At 45.2% G+C, this 26027-nt stretch overlaps 1 protein-coding gene across 3 annotated transcripts in view; it reads right to left on the bottom strand.

Moving 5' to 3' along the window:
• MCC (MCC regulator of WNT signaling pathway) overlaps positions 1-26027 on the bottom strand; it is a 331241-nt gene that overhangs the window by 78824 nt on the left and 226390 nt on the right. For all 3 annotated transcript variants that reach the window (XM_045566234.1, XM_045566236.1, XM_045566237.1), the window contains 2 exons: positions 21003-21145; positions 10988-11130 (listed from right to left, as the gene is read on the bottom strand). In XM_045566234.1, coding sequence (XP_045422190.1) covers positions 10988-11130; positions 21003-21145 — 286 coding nt within the window. The remainder of the gene's footprint in view (positions 1-10987; positions 11131-21002; positions 21146-26027) is intronic.

Below are 26027 nucleotides of genomic sequence, written 5' to 3' on the forward strand. Positions count from 1 at the left end.
ACAAAACAGGGCACAGAGGGCTAAAGGGACAGGACCTCACCCCTTGCCCAGCGGATGACAACTGGCCACCTGCCGCCAGAGACGTGCCTGCACATCTGGCAGGGTTGTGGCATCTGGCATAGCCTTTTTAATTTTTAAAACAGTTTTTGAGTTAGTTATCAACATTTAAATCATTAGAATTTACATCTATTCTTGTAAAACGAGCTCTGGCAATGCTGAGCCGAGCTCCTCACGCCACAGCAACCCGCCGAGGGCTCGGCCGTGCCCAGGCACCCACGCCCTGCCTGCCTGTCGCAGTCTGCGGCCCCTCCCACCTCTGCCCGTCTTTTCTGAACCTAACTTTTCTCTGTCTGACTTCTGATAGGAGCTGGAGAATAGACAGCTCAGGTTGCATCTTTCTAATGAGAACCTAGGGCCTTAGGTTGTTATGTTGCTATTTGAGGGAAGACCCACATACAGGTCCTGAGATAATGTCATTTCATTCAACATCATTTCCTTACAATGTCGATAAGGAAAAAAAAAACTTGATGCCCGACCAGAGGCACTGTCTGTGTAGAGTCTGCGTGGGTTTCCCCCAGGTGCTCCGGTTTCCTCCCACACCCGAGAGGTGCAGGCCTGGTGGAGCAGCGCGTCCGCACGGGCCGGTGTGGGTGAGCGCGGGTGTGCCAGTGGCCCTGCGGTGGCTGGCGTCCTGGGCAGGCCGGTTCCCGCCTTGTGCCCTGAGCTGCTGGATAGACTCCGGCCACTCAAGATCCTGAACAGGCCTAAGAGGGGAAATAATTACCTTGTTTTTATTAATCTGTCTTAAATGTATGTATAGCTCACATTTATTTCAACATTTAATATTAGAAGTGTTTCGGGTCTTTATTTAGAAGTTTGGTGATGTTTTTGTGATCAGAAATATGTCCTAGGAACTAAACTCTTGCTTCTATCAATTAGCCCAGGGTAAAACTGGTTTCGTTGTATATTGTTCCGCTTAAAGTTGAAGTTTCCAAGAACCTATCCACGATATTAAGCGAGCACCTCATGTGCTTTGGAAATCTGGAAAGGAGGTAAGCGGACATTCAGGGCTGTGACAATTAAGGAGTGAACCAGCACGCTTGCTCAGCTATACAGACCTGCCGGGCAGAGCTGGCTGGTTTTCTTCCTTCTCGCTCAGCATCTCCATGCCTGCACCGGAGTTGACACCGGGAACTATACCAGAGTTGGTTCATTCCTGATCAGGTATTAAAGGTCATTTAAAAAAAAATCCTTATAAAAATCCTAATTCAAATAAAAATCCAGCTCAACAGACTAGATGTTAGAAACACTCCCTGGTCAACTGGATTCTGAGCAGCCCAGTCTTTACTATTAATAGACTGAATCTCTCCAAAATATGGTCCCAGCTCCAAAAGTGCAGACACCTGGAGACTGGTGTTTGCTTACAGTTAGTGGTTAGAAATTTGCCTAGTTTGGAAGCCCCTCATCCTCCTCTTTAAGCTTTGCCTTGAAATCTCATTTTCCAGGAAGCCTTCCCTGATTAAGTAGTCTCTTATCTACTTCTTCCTTTGAAGAATCACATTCCCCATAATCACCTATTAACTGACACATCGACCCTACTAAGTCCAGCACCGGGGAGCAATGACTTCATTTATTCAACACTGTGCTTCTAGAGACTCAAAATGCTGGGCATACAGTAGGTGCTCGATAAACACTTAAAACAGTGTAAAAGAAATGGAAGACTTTTTATGAGCCAACTTTTATAAGTATCAAGTTTTTGTTTGTATACTCATTAATGAAGCATCATCAAATTTAAGGCATATCAAATGACATATCATACCCTGTTAAAAAGGCAGAAAGCTTTCAGTTAAGATCCCCAACGTGGAAAGTTGCTGGTGAAGTTAGAGATATCAGCCACAGTAAATTGTAGCTAGGAAAAGAAACGGAAGCGGCTGTGGGCCCGCTACACCTTGGGTTGCAGCAGGACAGCCGTTAACCACATCCTCACTGCCTTCCAAGGGACAACACACGCCATCCACCCCTCTATTACGACCGGGCACACGTCATACCTGGTAAAGCAATTCAAAGTGGAGGAAAGAGCCACAGATTCTTTTCGCATCAACACAGACTTTCTGCAAAGAGGCAAGACATGTGACGGTTCCGACCCTGTTGTAGAATTAAGGCTGCAGCCAGGAGGGCTGCTGTTCTCTTTGCAGCAGTCCGCTGCACTCTGCATGCAGCCAGGCCTTCTCTAACTCCATCAGAGAACAGACAAAAACAGAACAAGGTAACACGGAAAATGATAAAATAGAATAGTCGACTTCTAGGAGAAGACTGAAGGGTCTGGGAGAAGGGAGGAAGCATCCACAGAGGTTAGCCCCTGCTTACAGACCCCCTTTGCCAGTGTCCACCTGAGACAAGAGGACATATGAGGATGATGATGCTACAGTTTGTAAACACCTCAACATCACCAATAATGGCAAACTGACATTAGGTTTGCTGCAACATGGTAATGAGGACCATCACCCATATATATTCTTGCAAAAAAAAAAAGTTAACTTCAAATCTAATAAGAAAACAGTCAGACCACTCAGATTGAGGGGCTTTCTGTGATAATAACCTAGCCCCCTTCTGTGTCAATGTCATGAAAGACAAAATTGGGGGCAGAGGAACCTGTTCTAGTTAAAGGAGAATAAAAGGATGTAATAACTAAAAGTACTGAGTGGGCCTAGATTGGGTCCTGGATTTAAAAAAAGCAACAAAAGACATTAATGGGACAATTGGTGAAATGTGAATATGGATTGTATATTAGTGTTCCATCAATGGTAAAATTCTCAGGTGTGATAAAGGCACGACGGTTATTACACGAAAACGTTTCTGTTCTTCACAGGTTTCTGCCGATGTATTTAGGGTGAAGCATCATGATGTCTGCAACTTACTTTCAAATGGCTCAGAAAAAAAAATTATACAGAAACACAACAGAGAGAAAGAGAAGAGTGGAAAATAATGTGGCAAAATGTTAAGTAGTTAACCCAGAGAAATCGTTTATACGGTTTGTTTCACCTTTTTTGTAAGTTTGAAGTTTTCCAAAATAAAAAGTTGGGGGAAAAACAAATACCTCAGCCTTCTAGGCAAGAAGGTCTGACATAGTGTGGCTACAACGGAGTCTAGATTTAACGCAGAGACACTAGGAGGACTGATTTCTCGGTGCAGCTACCAGAACAGGAACGCTCTCCTGCCAGCGTCTGCCACGTCCAAACGGCCATCTGAGAGCACAGGCGTGAGACGGGGGAGGGGCCCGACACCAGCCAGCCGCCACCGCCACCACGTTCCGACCTCACCAACTCTTATGTTTCTCAAAGAAAATGAAGCTGCATTTTCAGGACTTCTATTTTAGCAAAATCTTCCTAGCCCGAGATTTTGTTTTCATTTTCACTCTGTCACTTTGGATTTTTGACATAGTTTGTTTCCGTAGAACAGCAAGCTTGGTCGTAAATATGAAGGCGTAAGGAAGATAACCTAACATCAACTGCCATAAAGCTGTCCCCTTGGGACTGCACACCCCACTGCCCTTGTGCCCTTTCTGGGACGCCTCTCGCCACCCTGCCACAAGCACCCCCACATAATGCCCAGCCACCCGCCCCAGGCTTAAGGGTACAGAAGTTCTGGCAGTGGCTCCTAGAGAGCAAGGCTTCGATAACACACATGTGGAAAAAAGTTCAAATTCACATATAATCATTTTGCTTACTTGACTACCGATCCCCTGAGTTGGCACACCTTTAAAATAAGATAGTACTTCGTGCTGCAAAGGGTGGGAGGAAACCTTTAGGATAGAGAAGGGGTGACAAATTTGGCATCATGCAAGAAAAGCCTTAAAATTCATTCTGTACTTCTGAGAAGTGATATTGAAGAAATAGAGTCGTGCTTAAATGATAAACTCCAACCCCTTTGCTGAGCCTCCCAGGCCCTGGGTATCATCATCAGCCCTGCCCAGCTCTCAGGCCTTGCCCAAGCTCACTAACCGGTCCACACAGCCCTGTCTTAGTGCCCGGGTCACCCCCTGCAGCTCCAGAGTCCCTTCAGACGGGCTGTCCCGGCCTGTGAGAGCAAACAGGATCGGCCCGGTCAGCACTTGTCCCAGGCCCCGTGGCTCTCACTGTGACAGGAGGGGGAGGCTTTCCAGGCTGCCGGGAGAAGGGGGTCAATATGCTTCTGGCATCCAAACGTGAACTACAAGATATTTTCTCGTGGCAGCAATGTTCACAGAGATGGCCGGGGTTGCAGCAGCCTTAGCAAGGCCTCGGACTTTATTTCCGCTACAGATTAAATAGGCTTTCAGAGGCTGGTTTCAGAAGTTAACACTCCTTTATTACAATACTGGTTTTGAGGAAAATTATATCAAGAATTTCAAACAACCAAAAGCAAATCAACCTGGGGAGACACGATCTGTTTAGAAAATAAAGACTGCTTATACTAGAAGAGGAGGGCACGAATCCCAACAATTGTGGGAGGTCACTTTGAGTAAACGTTATATAGATCAACAGCTTCCCATTTCCATCTGATACCCCCTGTCTCTTTTGGGGGCTGAAAAATCACTTAATAGCAGAATTTGAGGGAAATATCCCAAAGTAACACAAGCTGACGTGGAGCAAATAACCTTTGCTGCTTTCAACCCTGGTTACTCCAAGGAAGGTTCTGGAATGACTGTAGGTGGTCTCCCCTCAGTTGCTCGGTCCTGCTAAACATTTGCAAACAGTTCTTGTTTGACCAGGCTCAGATCTCTGGGAGAAAACACACAGCCGCCCCAGAGAGCGCTCCAGTGAATCAATGTTTGAAATGTCAAAGTCTTGCCCTGGCTTGGTTCTCAGGGATGACCCACATCACAAACCTTTCAGGAGAAATTAAGTTGCCCAAATAAATTAAAGAGAAAAAAAGAAAAAGGCAACAAAGGGCTCAGCCTATTATATCAATTAGTCAGGGTGCAATTTTCAGTCCACTCTAACCTTTCCAACCTGAGGACTGGTTCACCAAAGCTTCTAAATCAGGTTACCAATAATCTGATTCTCTTTTTTTTTTTCCTTTGAGACAGAGTTTCGTTCTGTTGCCCAGGCTAGAGTGCCATGGCATCAGCCTAGCTCACAGCAACCTCAAACTCCTGGGCTTAAACGATCCTCCTGCCTCAGCCTCCTGAGTAGCTGAGACTACAGGCATGTGCCACCATGCCTGGCTAATTTTTTCTATATGTATTTAGTCGTCCAGATAATTTATTTCTATTTTTTTAGTAGAGACGGGGTCTCGCTCTTGCTCAGGATGGTCTTGAACTCCTGATCTCAAGTGATCCACCCGCCTCGGCCTCCCAGAGTGCTAGGATTACAGGCATGAGCCACCGTGCCCGGCCCTGATTCTCTTTTGAAAATTCTTTGCTGGAGGATAACTGACTACACCTAGCCACCTCATTTCTAGCAAAAAATGAGTATTCTTCAGCCCGGCTGCTTTCCCTGTCCTGACCCTCTCCCCCTGCTTTGAGTGGCTGCTCGACACTTCTAAAGCCTCAGCAGCCACTAAGCCAGGAAAATCTGGCTTTAATGTTAAACATATTTCATAGGCATAGTTGCACCAAAAGTCAGGTTTCATGTGTAAATTCTTCCTTGGTTGTCCTCCAAAAACTACTTATACCGAGGAAAAATCTGTCTACATGATCACACCAGCAAGCAAGGCGCTCTGAGTTTCCTTTCAACCCTCAAGGCATAATAGTTTAACATTCCAGAAAGATAAAAATTTCTCACCAAAAATCAGAAAAGATCTCAAAATACCAGAGCAGAATCTCTCACTGGCTGTCCAAAGGCCCATCTGGTCAAGGGATTTTGTTTGTTTTAGAAACAATTACTCCAGAAAGGCTTTGCTGTTGCATTAACAGAGTTGGGAAAACAGCCCGAGGGACGGGACATCAAACACACTCTAACACGCATGATGCAAGGAGCCCATGTGCACACATCTGCGCTCTGCTCTGTTGCGACACCCAGAATCATTTGGTCTAAATGTTTCTAACATGAAGAGCTGCAAAATCTCATTTAATTACAAATGCTCTGCTATTAAGCCAGGTGCTTGTGATCACACAGCTGCTCCCTAATGCCCCCATCAGCGTTAGAGACCTCCAAGGACTGCAGTACCAGTACCACGTCAGCCAAGGCAGGCTTTACTGCTTAAACGCGGGAGTGTAAAAGGAAAGCCATCTACAGAAGCACAGGTGGCAACAACAAAAACAACTTTTTTGCTGTGCGTCTTTGGACAAGTGACTTAACCTCTCTGAACTCTGTTGTCCTGATTTTACAGATGAGGAGACCTCCTGGGTCTCCTTCAAGGTTGGCAATTAAACACCAGAGAAGCCATGTAAATGCCTGACATAGAGTAAGTAAGCAAAGCACGTTAGCTGCTATATCCAGCCTCTCTTTTAACCCAAATTGTTGCCAGATTGAGGGCATAAAAATTCTAAGCCATGGAACCTTACCTTGGCTTTGTCCACTTAATTACCTTTATTTTCTAAACAATTCTGTGACCAGGTTTGAAAAGAGGTAGAGTAATTAATTTTAAGATGCTGACAGAAGCCGGGCCTTTCTCCTTTATTCGACTGCTTAGGTAAGTCGCAGCACTTTGTAAATTGCTCGTTTACTCCTCCAGGCCCAGAGGACAGCGTCCCGGTTCCTGGACCAGCTTACTGAAGGGCAGCCAGGCTCTGATGGGTGGGGTTGGAAAACAAAAGGAAAGTGCTTTTGATGATGTGATTAGGCTGGATTTACTCCTGGGATCTTTGGAGATCAGCAAATATATTGCAACAAATTCTGCAGCTTAAGAAAAAAAAAATCCAGCTCAAGAAAACCTCTGAGTTACTAATGCAGGTTTGCAAGTATAGCAACCATAATGAAATGGGTACTTTTTAATGATTTCCTATAATGGTGTTTATATATGGGAGCTTTTTTCCCTTTTGAAGCAATTTAACTGGAAAATGGCAAAGGAAGAAGAGGAGGCAGGCGGCCAGTTCCGATGAACAAACACACTGACTGTACAGTGTGAGCAGCCTGAATGACCTCCTCCTTGTCGTCCCCAAGTGCCTGCCCTCCTCCGGGACCTGGCAGACCTGCCTCTGCCCAGAGCACCGTCCTCCTGCCCACGCTCCTCTTTCACTTAGCCCTCTGCTCCGGCTCAGGGTGACTCCCGGGACGTGCTCGCCTGAGGTTACCACCAGGGGCCCCTGCAGGCCTCCTGTGTGGGCCTGGCCCAGCCGTGCAGACCGCCCTGGGGGCCCCGTGCACCCTTCCAAGAACTGTGAGCTCCAGGATGGTGCTCATTGCTACTCAGGTGCCCAAGCGCCTCCTACGTGCAGGCACTGCCATGCCGGTAAACCAGGTCACCGACGTCCCTGCCCCTAAGCAGCCTGCAGGCAGCGTGAGATCCACATAAAGCCCGATGATACTTACGGAAGTAAGCACAAGCACAACGTATGCTTGGGTGGTGCTGAGTGCCATGCAGGACAATAAACAGGGAAAGGGAAGTGAGTGACTGTGTGAGCCCTAGAGACGGGGTCCAGGGGCTCTGGGGAGGCGATGTGGGGGAGCCCGTGTGGATTTTAGGAAGGGTCCTTCCAGGCAGAAGGAACAGCCAGTGCAGAGCCCTGAGGCAGGAGGAACAGCAAGCCAGGTAGCCAGCGTGGCCGGGACTGGAAGAAACACAGGGACAGTGGGGGAAGCGGAGGGAGCTCCAGGTGCTGGGGTAGGGGGGGGCCCTAGAGGAGCACATGGTGAGAGGTGCATGGAGAGGAGTGTGGCAGTCACTCTAGGCTGGAGGGATTTGAGCCTGGGAGTGTGGCGATCTCTCAGCAGCTTGCACGTCGTACGTCCCCAGGACCCAGCACAGCACCCAGTGAGCTTGTTGGGTGAGTGCACAACGGCTCCTGTGTGGGGGAGAACGTGCTCACACCAGCAGAGGGGGGCGCTCCCCTGCAGGGCTCAGCCTTGTCGGGAAAGATGACCAGTCCCAATTAACCCATTTTTTTTTTAATGAGGGACAGGATGGAAGGAAAGGATTTGAACTGAATGACTCAGGAAAATGAAGAGGCCTCACGGCACAGGCTGCGGGCACCGGCTCCTGGGCGAGGCCCACGCTGCAGACGCTGCCTGGTGCCGGGGGCTCCGGTAAGTCCCCCAGGAAAGACGCCATGTGAGTGCCTTTGCCCCTGCATTGCCCAAGCTTATCTAATTATGAAACTTTGTTGGAGTGTGGGTCACTTATTAATTTCATAAAATACAATTTGAGAGAAACAAATGGAGGCACCCGTGTAGGGCTGACCTGTGCAGTGATTAGGAATTTCTTGGCTGCTTGAATCTGTCTGGCTGGAAGAGTCCTGAAGCTTGGGGGTGCTGGGGTGAGGGACTTATGATGCTGGTGTGAACTCAGCACGCAGGGCCTTGGCTGACGGAGAGGCTGGTCAGGGGGTTGTGTCTCTTGTAAGACAAAGCCCAGTGTCTGGGTTCAGGTTAGTTGGAGGGAGGCGATTTCAGCCTGGGGCGGTGTCTTCACTCCTCTATTCATTTCTGTCTGGCTTAAGCTGCTGTCGGTATAGACCTCTCCATGACTCTGATGCAGCTAAATCCGCCTCACTTGGCCTTAGCAGCCATCCAGCCGCCAACCACTTCTTCCTCATCAGAGCCTCCTCTGCCCCACTGGCCTTCAGGACACCACTCTCCTCAATTTTTTCCTGCATCTTTGGCCGGGTAGTTGGACTGGTTGATTATCCCATTCACTCGTTCCAACAACTGTCTTTGAACACATGGAGCCTGCCGGCCCCGTGAGAGGCCCCGGAGAGATACTAGGAAACGAGACAAACAAGCGTCTGCCTAGTGGAGTTTGGTGGGAGAGTGAGGCAAGCAAATAAATACGAACACATAAAATGTTGTGTGATAGGAGGAAGAACTCAGTGGGGCGGTGACAGAGTTTGCACAGGGATGTGTACAAACCGGCGCTCTGAGAAGGCTTTTCGAAGAGTCGCATCTAACCTGAGACTGACCTGAGGAGTGCTCCCCACCACAAGCCCCTGCCAAGCTTGGTGGCCCCCAGGCATAGTCCCCGGGGCTGTCTCCCCTCCTCACTCTCTGGCCATCAACTTCCCTCCAAGCTTCAGCTATCATCTGCAAACACCCTGAGCTCTCCCAGCGGCTGTCCTTGAGCCCAGGCCTCTCGTCTTGGCTTCTTACCTGAATACACACTGCCTCCTGAAGCATCTCCACCCAGCTATCTCAAGACACCGCAAACTCAGGGACAAACAAAACACATGATCTCCATTCATCCTTCTCACTCCAAGTGAAACAAAACAAAGCTCGAAGCAAAACCACCTGGCTCCTTTTTCCTGTGTGCCCATATTGGCAAGTGGCCCCATGGTCCATCTATTGTGCAAACCAAACTCATCTGGGACATGCACACCACTCTGCCTCCACCCTCTGTTTCCAATCCTTCAGCAAATCTCAACAATTTTATACCTCTTCTACAACTCAACTGCCACCACCCTAATCCTAGCAATGATTCTGCCCACCTAGACTTTTGCAGTGGTTTCCTAGCTAGCCTTCCAACCCACTCCTGGTCTCTAGGGATACTTTCTCCACACCACAGAGTGATTGATTCAAAATGCACATCTGATCACCTCATCCTCTTCCTTTACTATTAAAATCTTCAATAGCTTCTTGTGGATCTTTGGATTAGGCCAAACATGGTCCCTAACATGGTCTCCTAGACCCTGAGTGATCAGACTCCTGCCTATTTCCCCAGCCTCCCCCTCACACCTCTTCTTTCTCCTGGTTCTGTTCCATCTCTCCCGTACATGCAAGCATTTCCTAAGACACGGTGGTCCTCCCTCTTGGGGGTGCCACGCCCTTTCAACCACAGGGATCACCTTAGTTCAGGTAACTTCAAAGCCTCTAACCTCAACCTCAACCTGTCCCCAAATATCCAGGTAGGCAAGACCAGTGGTTTTGCAACATTGTGACTGCAATCCACAGTTTCATTTGGCAACTAACTACCTATATACACAGGCAACAAACAAGTTTCATGAAACAATACTATCACTATTGTTTCCCTGGGTTTTTTTTTTGTTGTTCTTTTTTTTTGGGTTTTTAAAGAGAGGAAGTCTCACTCCGTCCCCAGGCTGGAGTGCAGTGGCTCAACCAGATCATAGCTCACTGTAACCTTAAACTCCTGGCCTCAAGCGATCCTCCTGCCTCAGCCTCCCAAGTGGCTAGGACTACAAGCATGTACAACCCTGCCTGGCTAATTTTTATTTTTTGTAGAGACGGGGTCTAGCCATGTTGCCCAGGCTGGTCCTGAACTCCTGGCCTCAAGTGATCCTCCTGTCCCTGCTTCCCAAAGTGTTGGGATTATAGGCGTGGGCCACCACACCTGGCCTGCTTTCATTTAAAAAATACTTTTCATATAATTTTAAGACTCATTAGTGGGTCATGACCTGCAGTTTAAAATACACTGTACCAGATATTTCCACATGGATATTGCTCTACAACCTCAAACATAATATGACTATTTCCCAACTCATTTCTCAACCACGCTTCCTTACTAAGGAATACAGTCACTCTCTTAGTCACTTAGGAGCAACATGCTGGAGTCACTTTGGATTCCTCCTTCTTACCCAGCCCAAATAGTCGCTAAAACCTACTGGGGTTCTTCCACTGCAGTGCACTGCCCCCAGCCATCCCAGTTCTGATATTACTGTGACTTGGAACACTGCAATAGCTTTTTACCTGACTCCCTGCTTCCAGAATTTTCAGAAAGCTAATTCACCTCTTTAGTTCCACTTTGACCAACAGAGTAGCACGTAAGGGACTGAAACGGACGTGCCTTCGTCCACTCGCACAACTCTGTGGATGATAACATTTTAACGCAGGCTGCCTATTGCTCTGACAACCCAGAAACCAAACTCTTGCTCAGTGGCAACGGCAGGCAGACTCACCCACGTCGGCAGTGACCATGGTGGACTGGTTTTCGGGATTGGAGACGGAGGTCTGGTCTTGGTCCATGCTTCGAGAGTCCTCGTTGGCCTCGTGCTGACTCTGGCTGAGCTCTGATCGTAGCTCCGAGTACTCATCTTCCTCCCTGAGAAACAAGGAGAGTCAGCCATCACAGGCAGAAAATGTATGACAAATCCCTAGAGAATATGTCTTTTAAGGATAAGAACAAGACATTCAGAGAGAAAACGGATCTCTCGGCAACCATGATTTCTTCCAGGCTAAACAGGTGGCCGCACCTACGGTCAGTGTGAAACTCAAAGGTTTCTGTGTCCACATACAAACCCATGCACCAAACAAGATTTCTCTATCGGCCTATAGAAATTCTTCCCCCTCAAAGATTTCCTGAGGAAATTAGATTTCTTTACCTTCTTTAAATTCTGAGGTGAAGAAGAACTAAGACTACTGAGACTACAGTGAGCAAAATAATTAAGGGTCTGGTGACAGCGACAGCACATCCCATCACCTGGAGGGGCCCAAGGGGGCTTTCTTCTTGGACGAGGACAGAGGGAAGTAATGGGGTCAGAGCTACTGGAAAACCAGGACCTCGTCTGTGCAGATCAAATTAGACCCTGTGAGAGGTATACGGATCTGCAGATCCAAGAAAGACCAGGCTAACTTTCCCCAAAGAAAGTAGGTGGAGTCAGGGGGTAGGAAGAAAGGATGAGGTGAGGAGAAAAATGGAAACAGTGAGTGGGAGAATACCAATCAAGGGTCTGTTTCCTTTAATTTGCGATTGCTAACAGGAAGACAACATTTAAACACAGCCATGTTTCATTTGCACCCGCCCACCCACCTCTTCTCAGCCCTTTATGGATCCGTCAATCTTTGGCCTCTGAATTGTACTACTAGCAAGCTAAGAAAACTAAGGAGCTGCAGTGTGTATTTCAAAGTACAAGCATTGCCCTCTTCCCACACCACCACCATCACACACACACACACTGGACACAGGCATGGAGAAAGCAAAATTTACCCTCTCTGAAGAATTTCCTTTTCAAGTGAGCCAGGAGGGAAAACTGTCAGGAGATTTAACTGTGGGGCTAAAAAGCCCAATGGTGTCTGCTCAGCTCCAGAGGGATGGTGGGGGTGAAGAATGCAGCCTGCATTAATGGTAAGTTGCCAACAACCAGTGAAGCAGAAGGTCTACAGTCTAGGGTTTTGGGTGGACCAAAATGACAAGTGGTGATCACTGGGACTTAGGGAAAAGGCACTGGAAAGACCCATCTATAAATCAGAGAAATGTGAAGAACTCTCTAGAATTCTTGATTCTCTCAAGATATCAAAATTCTCCTAGGAAAGGGATTTGGCCAAGCCTCTGCTTTATAAGGTATTGTTAATTAAAGGCACCCAGAAAACTGGGAAGACTTTAAGCAGATATAAAGCCCCCAGCCATACAAAATATGAATTATTAGAGAAAGGGAGTGGTGAAGGAAAAAAAAATGTAGGTTAATCTGTGAATGTTAATTATTAGACATCTGCAGAGGACAACAATAACTAGGTTCAGGAAAGAAAACAAAAAGTACTCTCTGCAGAGTTGCCTTTTTGGTCTAGAGGGTAATTGTGCACTGATAGATACATCAGCTCTCCTTTCAGTCAGCACTTAAAATTCTGATTTTAGTTAACAGGAGATTTTGTGAACGATGAATAAATTACCTTTGTTGCATGGCCAACGTAATCAGCTTCAGCTTGGCTGAGACTGTTTTACAGCCAAGAAAGCAAATGATAAATGCTGCTATTTCTCTGCTATAAATGGCATTTGCAAAATCTTTAATAGCCACCTTAAACCCTCCTGGCTTGGCAGGTTCCAAAACAGACAGTTCCTGCCAAATCTCCTGCTTTATACCGAATTACTTCTAGGGATTAGTAGGATGAATTGTATCAAGGAGTGAACAGGGGAAGGTGGGCAAGGGAAGCTGTTATCGTAGAAACATTCCCTACTGAGCACAGTCTGAAGTAGAATGACACCAAACTAGCAACATCATCTCAGGCGGAAGGCACTCGGTGTCACAAAACACAAACTAACTATCCCCATTCGACATATTTGAGCACCAAAACAAGGATAGGAAAGCAAAGACTGGATGGATTCTTTCTTCCAGGAGACAAATATGTGCAAAACCAATTATAACCTAAGAAGGATGCTGTGCGTAGACACAGGGACCGTCTGAGGCTGCCGGTGGGGAGTGAGTGGGAAGACTTCCTGGCTGGAGCAGCACTCAAGACAAGCCTCAGGGAAGGTCGATCTTAGTTAGGTTGCCAGGGTGGAAGAGCACATGCAAAGGCTCAGAGGAGCCGTGGACATGTGGAGCTTGGAGAGGAGTGAGTGCTTCGGCACAGCTGAAACCACAACAGGGCACAGGATGGAAACTGAGGCTGGAGGGGCACTCAGGCTACTTGTTGACTGGGCGGTTTGATTGAACAGAAAATGTATTGTACTGGAGAAGGCAAATAATCAGGGTTAGATGGCAGAAATGAAAATATAATGTGGAAAGTCTAGGAATTTAGGGGAAGAAGAAAATGTTGCCAAGATCTTATGTGGAAATAGATAAAATGAGGAGGGAAGTGAAAGTCTGTATTTTCGACCTAACAGGAAGAGACTGAGCAGAGCACAGCTGATCCCTGGTTGATGTTCTTCCTATGGTGACCATAGTAAGTATTCTGGAACAACAAAGAATCCATGCAAAAAAAGTATATAGTAATTAGGAGTACCAAACTAGTTTGCAAAAAGAGCAGGGAAGGTTTTGTGTCACCAAGATTAAGCTATAACAAGGTTAAACTGAGCCTAACTATTGGAAAGTCTGTGCAGTCCTGCTGTGTCTCCCACTGACTCTGGTAAAAAATCACAGAGCTGCATGTCCCCATCATCTCCCACCAGCATCATCCCTGAAAGGAGGCTGGACCCTCACACTGGTAAATGACAAAAGTGAATTCTCTCAGGGCCCTTCGCACACTGACAATCAATTTGTGATTGCAGTATACATAGCAGACTGATGACGAGGCGTTTTCTCTGTCATTTAGGAGCTTTGGTCCCTAAAGAGCAATGGAACAAGTAAAAGACACTCCATTGGTCTCTGGCAGTTTTACAAAGACAAGATTTTGAGTGGTGCTTTCAAGACGGCTCCGTACGGCCTCGAGTCACCTACCTGGTGAAGGTGTCTGGCTAATGACACAGCATCTCAGAATGACTGCTGTTCACTTTCTTTTGTTGTATATCGCTCTTATCATGTGATAACTTATTTGAGGAAAAAAAAGGCCTCCCAAAAGAACACCAACTGCTAACAGTGGTTATAAAAAAAAGAAGAAAATGTAAAAAGGCCAAAAAAGTGACCATTTTAAGCCAGAAAAACAGATCCTTTGGTAAACTAATAAACGTTGATAATCCATAGTGGTAGCTTCGTAATAATGGAATTACAACATTCTCAGGTATTTCTCTTTGGATTTGTTTTTTGCTATTAAGTTCCTTATATATTCTTTATTAATCCCTTGTCAGGTGGATAGTTTGCAAATATTTTCTCCCATTCTGTAGTTTGTTTCCTTTGCCATGCAGAAGCTTTTCAGTCTGATGTAATCCCATTCGTCCATTTTTTCCTTTTGCTGCCTGTGCTTCTGAGGTCTTACTCAAAAAATCTTTGCCCAGACCAACGTCCTGGAGTGTTTCCTCAATGTTTTCTTCTAGTAGTGTCAAAGTTTTGGGTCTTAGATTTAAGTCTTTAATCCATCTTGAGTTGATTTTGGTATATGGTGAAAGATAGGGAGGGCTCTAGTTTCTTTCTTCTGCATATAGATACACAGTTTTCCCAGCACCACTGAATAGACTTTCCTTTCCCCAATGTATGTTCTTGGCATCTTTGTTGAAAATGAGTTGACCATAGATGTGTGGATTTATTTCTGAATTCTCTATCCTGCTCCATTGGGTCTATGTTTTTGTTTTTATGCCAGTACCATGCTGTTTTGATTACTATAGCTTCATAACTGATTTCGAAGTCAGGTAGCATGATGCTTCCAGCTTTGTTCTTTTGCCGTTGGATTGCTTTGGCTATTCGGAGTATTGTGGTTCTGTGTAAATTTTAGAATTGCTTTTTCTATTTCTGTGAGTAATATCATTGGTATTTTGATAGAGATTGTATTGAATCTGTAGATTGCTTTGGGTAGTATTGACATTTTAACAATATTAATTCTTCCAATCCATGAACATGGATACCTTTCTTTGGCTAAATTTATTCCTAGGTATTTTATAATTTTTGTAGATATTATAAATGGGATTACTTTCTTGATTTCTTTTTCAGATTGTTCACTGATAGGGTATATAAATGCTATTGATTTTTTTTTTTTTAAGTAAGCAAAATTCCTACCAGGGAAGGCTATCAATTCCCCAATTCCTCTATTTTTTTTCATACATGTGGTTATAGTTTAATAGATTATTCTTTTACATGCCTACTGCAACATGTGAATTACACATCAACAAGAGGGTACATAAGCACACATACGGTATAGTTCTAAGATGTTTGTCATGTAAATTAAATATGCACCAAGTATTTAATGGAATTAATGATTTTCATTCAAAATGTCAGTAATTCTAGGAAAACTGGATAGAAATCAGCAACTATAAAAACAGAATTTTGATTGAAATCTACATTAGCCAGGAACCCATACTTACTTTATTTACCTGATATTTTGGTGCAAATGTGGCCACAAATTAGTCTTATTTTATTAATAACATAGGAACATATACTTCTTTGAAATACTATTATGTTCAAGTTATGTGGATATTTATGATGAGAGACTTCACATATTATAAAAGAAATACATTGTATGGAATTACAATTTAGTTAGATATACTTTGGAGAAAGATTGTATTTCATATGCTTTCGTAAATCAGATTGAAATAAATGCTATTGATTTTTATATGTTAATTTTGTATCCTGCAATGTTACTGAATTCATTTATCAGTTCTAACAGTTGTTTGGTGGCATCTTTAAGATTTTCTAAATATAAGATCATGTCTGAGAACACGGATAATTTAACTTCTTCCTTTCCAATTTTGATGCCCTTTATTTCTTTCTCTTCTCTGATTGCTCTGGCTAAGACTTCCAGTACTATGTTGAATAATGGTGGTGAAAGTGGGCATCTTTGTCTTGTTCCAGACCTTAGAGGAAAGGCTTTCGATTTTTCTCTGTTCCGTATGATGTTAGCTGTGGGTTTTTCATATATGGCCTTTATTGTTTTGAGGTACTTTCCTTCTATACTCAGTTTGTTGAGTGTTTTTATCATAAAAGGATGTTGAATTTTATTGAATGCTTTTTTTAGCATCTATTGAAATGAGCATATGGTTTCTGATGTTGGTTCCGTTAATGTGATGTGTCACATTTATTGATTTGCATATATTGAACCATCCTTGAATCCTTGGGATTAATTCTACTTGATCATGGTGAATGATCTTGTTGAATTTGGTTAGCTAGTATTTTGTTGAGGATTTTTCCATCTATGTTCATCAGGGATATTGGCCTGTTGTTTTCTTTTTTTTGTTGTGCCCTTGTCTGATTTTGGTATCAGGGTAATAGAAACAATACTTTTTTGAAGTGGGTTTTTGAGGTGCATGAATGAGAAGAGCCACTTCTACTTCCCCATTTGGCCCCTGGATCCAAAAAAGCAGCACCATATACTGTTGCTAGTTGGGAGCATTTACCACATCTCCAGCACATTGAAAAGGGTTCTCTCTCAGATGGTGCCATAACTAGGTCTGCTATGGTATGGATTCAGGCCATAATGCCACTTGTCATCTAACTTTCTGCTATGGACTAAGTTGAGTCCCACCAAAATTCTTACGTTGAAGCTCTAACCCCCAATGTGATGGTATTTAGAGACAGGGCCTTTGGGAGATGATTAGGTTTAGGTGAGGTCATAGGATTAGTGACCCCCTAAGAAGGATACATCAGAGAGCTTGCTTCCACTCTCTCTCTTCCCTCCATGTGAGGGTGTGAGAACATAGAGAGAAGGCGGCCATCTGCAAGCCAGGAACAGAGGTCTCAAAGCATAACTGAATTAGCTACCCAGTCTATGGTATTTTGTCATAGCAGCCCAAGCTGACAGATATACCTTCAGAAGTCCCCCTTTGACTTGTAGACTACACATTTTAGATCTCCAGGGATTACCACTGGCTTAGAACCAGTGTCCAGTAATCACTCCAGAAAATGGTTTCTCTCTTTTCTCCACTGCAAAGTCTCCCTTATAACTGGCTGCAGTTTTCTTTGGAAGGGGTAGAAGAAAGATGTACCACACCTACTTGTGGCAGGGCTGTATACATCTTCCCCCTCATCCAAGGGGCTCTGAGTCTATGAACTGAGTCAGGTAAGAATTGGATAAGAGGCCATGATTCTCCATTGTGATGGCAATTCAAATCTCTGTTCACCAGACCAGAATTTTATTTTTCCCCCACAAAGATCAAATAAAACTTTAGTAGGCTCCCCATTTATATCAGTTCTAGAGACTCCATGATCAATTAGCCCCTACCAAAGATCCCTACAGGTCAAACCTTTTTGATTATGACTGTGGCCCTATTGATTAACACAGTAACCAAGCCCACATTAACTCCAGTCATTCAATGGCACCAAAAACCCCATTTTAATGACATCATCTCCCACCCAACATTCCCAACTCCTCAGGCCTCTGAACTCCTTCTGCTAGGGAAGTTCTGGTGTTTCAAGACCATTTAATGTAGAGCCCTTGGTTGAACCTACTTTTCAGTTAATATGACTGCTTGAGCTAACACACGGAATCCAGAATCTTCGGTAGGAACAGTCATATCAATAAATTCATCATCAATCCAACACTACATCTCTCCCCCTCCCTAGTCTAGAACCCTTAGGTCCAAATCTCACATGTATTTCTCAGGTTTCTGGGAATATAAACTAACAGAATCTTATAAATCTTCCGGTGTTTTAGCTGTATCTTTCCAGGCTAGATTTTCTATTTATCCTCTTGAGGCATGATGAAATTTGATTATTTTTAGCCCTAAAGATAAAGACAAAATGAAGTAGGAATGGGACATGAACATATCTGCCACCTCCTACTTGAGATGAGGTCACTACATAGTCTCCAAGCAAGGCAGGACTAGTTTTATCACGTAGGGAGGGAGGGCTGCCTCTGCAGGAAGGGAAGCTTCATGGGATTTGTAGGCTCCAGGTATTTGAGTTATTTTTTGTTTGTCTGTTTGTTTGTGGTATTGTTCCAGGTATCTGAATTCTTTTGAATCTACCCAAATGTCCTCAAATTCTCACCATTTCATCTTTTCCTACCAATGCTCAATCTTCACTTAAGTGATCTGCTGTAGCTATGAATTCAACTTACACTGGAATTCAGCAACCTGTAGTGTCTGATTCTTGGCTACATTAGACTGTGGTTATAAGAGATGGGGGAGTCTAGGATAGTCATAGAAGGTCCCTGGTTCTTTGATTGTGACATGAGATAAAAACTGAAAACTATGAGATTGTTTTCTTTCCTTAAGCAATTCAGTATTGCTTAAGTGTGGGAATACCATAGCTTACATAAACTATTTCCTTATTAATGATTTTTCAGCTTCTCCAATAAATTCTTAACTCGGGCCAGATTCAAGTGACAAGAAAATCTATATGGTACAAACATTGTACCTGACCAGTATGACAATCAATTCTCTAGACCCTAGGTATGTGCCTGGTTCCTACTGCATTGGGCCTATCACAGCATATTAGGAGCTGAGATGGTGATAATTAATTTTAAGTGTCAACTTTACTGAATTAAGAAATACCTAGAGAACTGGCTAAGCATTGTTTTGGGGTGATCCTGGGTGTTTCCAAGAGACTGGAGTGTGTTGGTGGACTGAGTGGTGAAGATCTACTCTCAGTGTGGGCTGTCACCATCCGGTCGGCTGGGGGGCTGGAGAGATCAAAAAAGGTAGAACAAAGGCAAATTTGTGCTCACGCGTGCTCTCTCTCTCAAAGGTGGGACACTCTTTCTCTTATGTATCAGAACTCCAGGCTCTCTAGTCTTTGGATTCCAGGACTGGCACCTGCATACCCCCAGGTTCTCAGGCCTTTGGCCTCGGACTGAGAGTTACACCACTGGTTTCCCTGGCTCTGAGGGAGGCTTTTGTACCTGGACTGAGCCACGCTATGGCATCCCAGGGTCTCCAGCTTGCAGACAGCCTGTCATGGGACTTCTCAGCCTCCACAATCACATGAGTCAATTCCCCTAATAAATCCAATACTACTGGTTCTGTCTCTCTGGAGAACCCTAAAACAAAGGCCAAACCAATTTCCTGGAATGCTGAGGGCTGGGGAGATGCTTTAGCTTCTGGAGCTTGGAGGACGAGAAGAGTTTCGTCTCAGTAGTCCACATGCCTACAAGTCCTCCAGCCTTACAGGGAGTCCCCTCAAGGAGGGGCCAGCTCATCTACATAACGGAAATTGGAAGAATTTAATGTGACATCTCCACGGATGCAATCTTCCTTTAAAAGGCACCAATAAATGTTTATGGTCAAGAAGCTCACTGTATTTTAAAGTGAAGCAGTTTGGCCATTACATTCAATTTAAACATCTTGAAATTGAGTTTTCCAGGTGATGTGTGGTGCACTTTTCCCACAACTCACTGAGCCCATTTGCTTTCACTTTCTCAAGGGTTTAAAAGTGCAACACATTTTAATGGAAATTACAAATTTGCCAACATCCTCTGTCAGGCTCCTTTAAATCTGCTATAATTATTTCTTTGGGCTGAAAATGCTTCTCTGTGCATGTATTTCTAACCTGCAATCATTCTGAAGACCAGGATACAATTTAAAAGCCCTGAGGTTCTAAATTAGAATATGAAGTTTATTGTGTGGCTCCAGCTCAGTGCAAATTTTTCCACAAAAACAGATTCCCCATTAGTCCCCCCTCATCAAGAACCCCTGTCATGACTGTGACTTTCAGAGCTGGAACAAAATGCATCCAAAGTTCCCTCTGACTTCTAGAAGGAAGAGTGTAAAGCAGAAGTAGCTGCTTCTAAAACTGTTTTATTTGTGGCTCGTATAAACACTCAGTGAACAAAGCACTCTTTCTCCAAAAAGGTAGGCGCCAAACGTTTGCTTTCTTCAGGCTGTCCCCTAAGCACAGCCAGGAAGATAAAAAAGTTCTCATCCTTGGCTCAGTAAGTCACTTAAAGCAAATGCCTGCTCTGAACAACAGGGTAGACACAACCTACTAAGCACTGCGTACAGGAGACTTGGGGCTTATTATTTGATTAATAAGCAAGGGTGGCAGAATCCCTACTACTTTCATGGAAAGAAACTTAAGTAAAGGCAGAGATATTCTGGGCTCTGACTCCACCTCTGCCCTCTGTTAAGTGTCACTGCAAGGCAGTCACTTACTATTTCTAAGCCCCAGCTTTTTCACCAGTAAAATGACAGATCAAATTTTGCCCCCTGCCTTAGGTGTCTGGTAAGAGGATAAGTCACAGTGTCCGTAAAGCAACTTGAGGTAAGCTCAAAACGTAATGAGATTATCTGGAAGCCTATGTACTGCTTAGCTAAAAGTCACATTAATAAATCTCTCAAAATCTTGAAGGGAAGCATGCAGTTTGCACGTCTAGGGCAGACCTGGTGAAAAAGGGGCTGGGGTGACACGGATGCCCGGCTCTAGGACAGAGGGGGCTCCATTTAGAACTCATTAATAAAGCAATTCATTCAACTTCTGATTCTATACCCTTACCAATAAACTGAGGATCACAACCGCCACCCTGCTTACCTTCCAGGGCTAGCGTGAGGATCAAAATCAGAACAGAATAATGGAGGTGAAAGCACATGGTTAACCAAGCAAATACAGTACTTTAGAGATGGTAAAAATCTTAGTTACAAAGAAAACATCGTTATGATTCATACGGGTGACTTCATCTCCAAGACCGAGGTTACAGTTCAGAGGGCCAGAGAGAAAGCAGAGACGGCAGCCCGCGTACCTGATGGTGGTGCCCTGCAGGCGGTCTATCTTCTTGTTGAGCTCGGCAATGATGCTGTGCAGCTCTGTGATGCGCTCCTCGTACCGAAGCGTCGTTCGCTCCTGCACGTCCTCATGCTCTCTCATGAGGTGGGACTGCTCACACTGGGAACAAGAGAACAAGACAGAAATGCCAATGAGTCGATGCACCTAGAGGTGGGTGAGTGTAAGTTTTATGGCTGCAAACCATTACAACCTCAACGTTGAGCATGCCCCAAATAAAACACACACCACTTGTTGGCTGGCAATCCCAGGATCACAGCAACAGCTCAATTTTACAATGCCCCTGGTGGACATCCAAGTTCTTGCCTTTCTCTTTGGGGAATTGTCCCTCCACCATTGTAGTCTTCCGGGAGGACTAACCAGCTACCCTGCCTTTGCCTAGCCAAGAAATGGGTGAGTGGCCCAAGCTAGAGCCATCAGACACTTCCTTTTGGAAAACTGAATCTTGAGTAAACAGACCTAAGGTTGCACGGAGTCGATTCATCAATAGCCCTGAAGAGACTGTTCCTTTAGGTCCTGTTATCTATATCCCCAGAGCTTCCTTTGCAAGTTCCCTGATGGCAGTTCGGTCTCCCTTTTACCAATTCATTCCTGTTTTGCTGAAGTTTGCCAGAGTTTGTTTCAGCTACTTTTCAACCAAATAATCCTAAATGGTATGACACCATGTCTTACCTGGCGGGATTAGCTGCGAATTTAATGCCTTCAGTTATCCTTTGCTCCCAGAATATCGACTCCAAGAAGGCAGAGAATGGGTGTTTTCATTATTTAGCCTAGCACCGGCATACGGCCTGGTTCACTGCGGGTAATCTCCGAGTGCCATGGAATGAATCACACTGCCATGAAGACTCTTTCAACAGTAATGACAAAAGCGGCTGATGAGCTTCCTTAGCTCAGCATTTGATGAAGAAGCAGATGTTATAAAAATATTTTTGTAGCCAGAGTTTAAATCCTAAGGAACCTGTTCACCTCTTTCCCTTCCCCTCTACCCTCCTCACCCCCGACCTGTCACAGTGCATTTAATCTCATTTACATAATAACAAAACACTCCTCAGTGATGGAAGAAGTAGTGTATAGCTTGTGTCCCTGTCTACTACGTTCTGCCTTGATTAATTTCCTGTCAGCACAGGAATTTTCATTTCACTTTCAATAAGGTTTGCTTAATGCCAAGAGCCATATGTACCTGCCGGCTTTGCAGTCTGCACCTCCAGGCCTGGTGGCAGGCAGGGAAGGGGTTCGGCTTCTCACCTACTACCTCCAATGTCCTCCCCTCCCTCCCTAAAGCTGCGAGGTCCAATGATGTCACAGGGACAAAAGGCTTTCAATGACAAGCAGAACACTGCACTAAGCCTAGCTCAACACCGAAACAGAAGTACTCAACACAGAAGTCTGACCGATGCACTGGTGTAAATCACGGTAGGGACCGCACCTCAACTGCCTGGTCAGTGTCAGGGCAACTTCCTGGGGGTTACTCAGAGCTCCGGAGACAAAATCGGAGGCGATGAGGTTGTCGAACGCTGTATCACAGACCTTACTGGGATAATTACTTTCAGAAAAACGCTGACATAAACTAGTGTCCTTAGTGACAACCTGAAAGATCAAATAACCTCCACTCCAGGTCAAGCACATGAAAAATAAGTGGCAACAGAGGCAGGGACCAAGGCTGAGTGAAAGCCACATCTACACGGAAGTTTTTCTGAACAGCAACACTGTAACAGGCCATAGATACGCTTTCGGTGAGTTTAGGCCTTTTTCATAGATCACACTTTAAAAGGAACAAGAGAAGTCTACAAAATGACAGTATTTCAAAGATAGTTTCTGTCAATAAATGAAAAAGCATCGTATTTCTCTGGGGCATACACCAACAGCAGAATATCTATGAGCTCTTGCTATGAGCTCCTACTCCCATCCCCGGGCGTGTGTGTGAACATGTGCACATGCAGTGGACATGCCCACGGAGACACCAGTTCCACATGGTAACACGACTATAGGCCGGTGCCCAGCCTCTGACCACGATCTCGTCTATGCCACGACACCTGCGCTGCCACACTGCTAGTTCCCCCTCTTTGGTTCCCCATACTCAGTTCTCTAGGGGTATAAAATAATGTAAAACAGCTCCATTTATCAAATCAATGAGCTCTCACTCCCCATTAATGACCCACCCCTCTTCCTTCTTTGCAGTCTTATAGGTCAACAGGCCACTACCACTACCTAGGCTGACAAGAAACTACGAAATCCAATTAACGATGAAGATGTGCAAGTGTTTATATAAGAAAAAGGCACATGATCACCTGGTAACCACCAAAAGACCACCCTTTGGCATCCCTATTAACCCTTGTGCGCTGCCTAAAAGGTAAGGTCCTGTGGGGCCGCCCAGGCTGCAGGATGTCAGATGCAGGAGGAGAGCGGGCTCTGGGTGTCGCACCCTCTCCAACCAACTCCAGCTGCAAAGCCCGCCTGCAGGGCACGTGTATGAGCAGGAGGTAACAGGAAGCCTGATGATTCAGTCAGACCAAACAGCACTCGTACATAAAAGCAGGAAAAAAAAAGACTCAAATTGTATATTTGGAACTCAAGGGTTCATCTGGGAGAAGCAACAAGAACATATTAGAAAAACAAATTCTCTTAGCTGAGAGCAAAGATTCTATTTGGTTTACATTTCTATATTTTTAAAAAATGGCAGACACCCTCTATAATTTAATACTCCCTCTGTAAATATCAGACATTTCTTGATTTCCTGTTTTGCTATTACGCAAACAAGACTGTGCTGGGTGCCACGGAGGAGGGGATTATGACACATACTTTGAAGGGAACTGCGGTTACGGCCCCCAGGTGGAAAAGAATCCCAGACTTCTCCAGGAGAACACAAAACACGGGCGGAAGCGTGGGGTGCGGAGGAGAGAGGGCAGAGTAGCACGCTGGGGAGTCTTCTCTTCGTGAAAAGAGAACATTGGAAAATAATCATCAAAACAAACCACCAGCCCCCGATGCGTGCCTGGCCGGGCAGACGTGGCTGAAGGTTCCTCTGTGCGCACTCATCGCACCAGCCGAGGATAAGCTGGAGCTCTGACCTCAAAGCCCAGCGAAAAGCCTCTCAGTGTTTCTCAACTGAGGTGCAGGGAAAAGCGGAGCGACTGCCACAAGGGCCATCTCCTGCAGGAGCCAAGAAAACCGGACAGGACACCCTGGGAAACAGCCGCAGTTAAAACGCACAGGAGTCACCCCCAGGAAGGTGGCCCCTGAGTAGGGGACAAGTGGAAGATGAGTGGGTGGCGCCCAGGGCAGGCCAGCCATTCTGTACACGACGGCTGCCTCTCCTGCCCTGGCGACCCCCACACAGGCAGGAGTGGCCTCTCACAGCGGGGCCCAGCTCTGTTCCCACACCCGAGCATCCCCACTGCCCAGTGCCTCTCCCACCCCGTGTCCGCAGCCTGGGAGACACTTTCTCACCAGGGCGGGCGGTGACCTCGGGTGCGCTGTCTCGTAAGGACACAGGCTGGGCCAAGCTCGACGCTGCACCTGTGAGCGACATGCGCACGTCCTAACGGCAACCGGGCAGGCAAAGGGGTACTACTTCTATGATTACTAATTAACATTTACATAAACTTTCCGATTTTCAAGTTAAAACTTGAAGTACATGAGAAACATTTAAAAAAAAATGATAAAAGACTCACCCATTTTTTTCATAAATCCGTTAACAATTTTTTTCCCCCAAATAGCATTCATTTCCCTCCAGTATTTTCTTATGTATATGGGGCTCCAGCAGGACCACCAGGGGAGTGATCAGCACCCAGCAGGGCCTTCCCCAAGATGCCACCATCTATGCACATAGCAGGATCATACTTCTCCGCCTTGAAGCTACCTGGCTTAGTTTGGCCAATGAGATACGAGTGAATACGCACCACTGTGCCTAGAAGCCTTGAATAGCACCTGTAGGATTCGTCACATTCCCTTCCCCAGGCCATGGCTACTAGCAACATACCAGATGGCAGGGGCCCATCAGCTTAGGAGCCTGGGTGGGGACAATATAGCACAGAGTCCCCTGCCAGCCCCAGTGAGCTCCTAGTAAGATACGAGAAATAAACCTTTGATGTTTTAGGCCACTGAAAATTTGGGGTTATTTGGTATCACTGCACATCCTGACTGATAGCAATCATTTTATAGCTGGGAAAACAGACTAAATGTGAAGCAACTGATTTATTTTATAATCCAGGTAACAAGCAGAACCCTCTAAAAAATTCTGATTCCTGTTTATGCCACCAAGAGAAGGAAGCTGTTGTAGCCACAATCTTCTCCCCTCTACTTCGTTCTCACCCAGCTCCCTGACCTGTGGGTTTATCTCTTCCTTACCATTTGCCTAAGGATCTCGATCGGTACACTTTGGTCTCATACTCTGAGATGCTTCTGCTAAACTTTAGGGAACATGAGTACTAAGCCTCACAATACTAAAGGAGAGCTAGGAAAACCCAAACAGCTCTCTCCTCAACGCCCTGGGAGGATGGAAACAGAAAAGGAGACACAAGGGGGTGTAAAATGGTAATTGAAAGTCTCTCCAGCCTCCACTAAGCCAGCATTGGTGCTGCCAAAGTCAATTATTCAGTAACAACTTACTTAGCAGCCTCTGAGATCAAGGCAGCCTCTTATAGCAAAATTTACAAGTTAGGGATTATTTTCTTCTCTCTACTGTATAGAAATACCCCATAATTTCAGTAGAACAAAATAAAAAATGGTCTCAAACACCATGCTACTGCTTTTTTTCTATTATTACAGGTAATTGCCTCCAGGGGTCTCCCTCCTAGCCTATATTCAATTTTTGACTGAACCTACAGGGCAACAAAGCCAGAAAGTCTGTGGTTGCAATGTCTTGCCTGCCACGAATTTCTGGAGGTCAGTATCATTAGGCGTCTAGATTTCTCCTGCAACTACAGACTCAGTTTGAAAGGAAAAGAAGAAGAAGAAGAAAAAAAAGATTAAGATGGAATATGAT

Source organism: Lemur catta, chromosome 12, assembly GCF_020740605.2.
Source record: "Lemur catta isolate mLemCat1 chromosome 12, mLemCat1.pri, whole genome shotgun sequence".
In the NCBI taxonomy this organism is placed as follows: Eukaryota; Metazoa; Chordata; class Mammalia; order Primates; family Lemuridae; genus Lemur; species Lemur catta.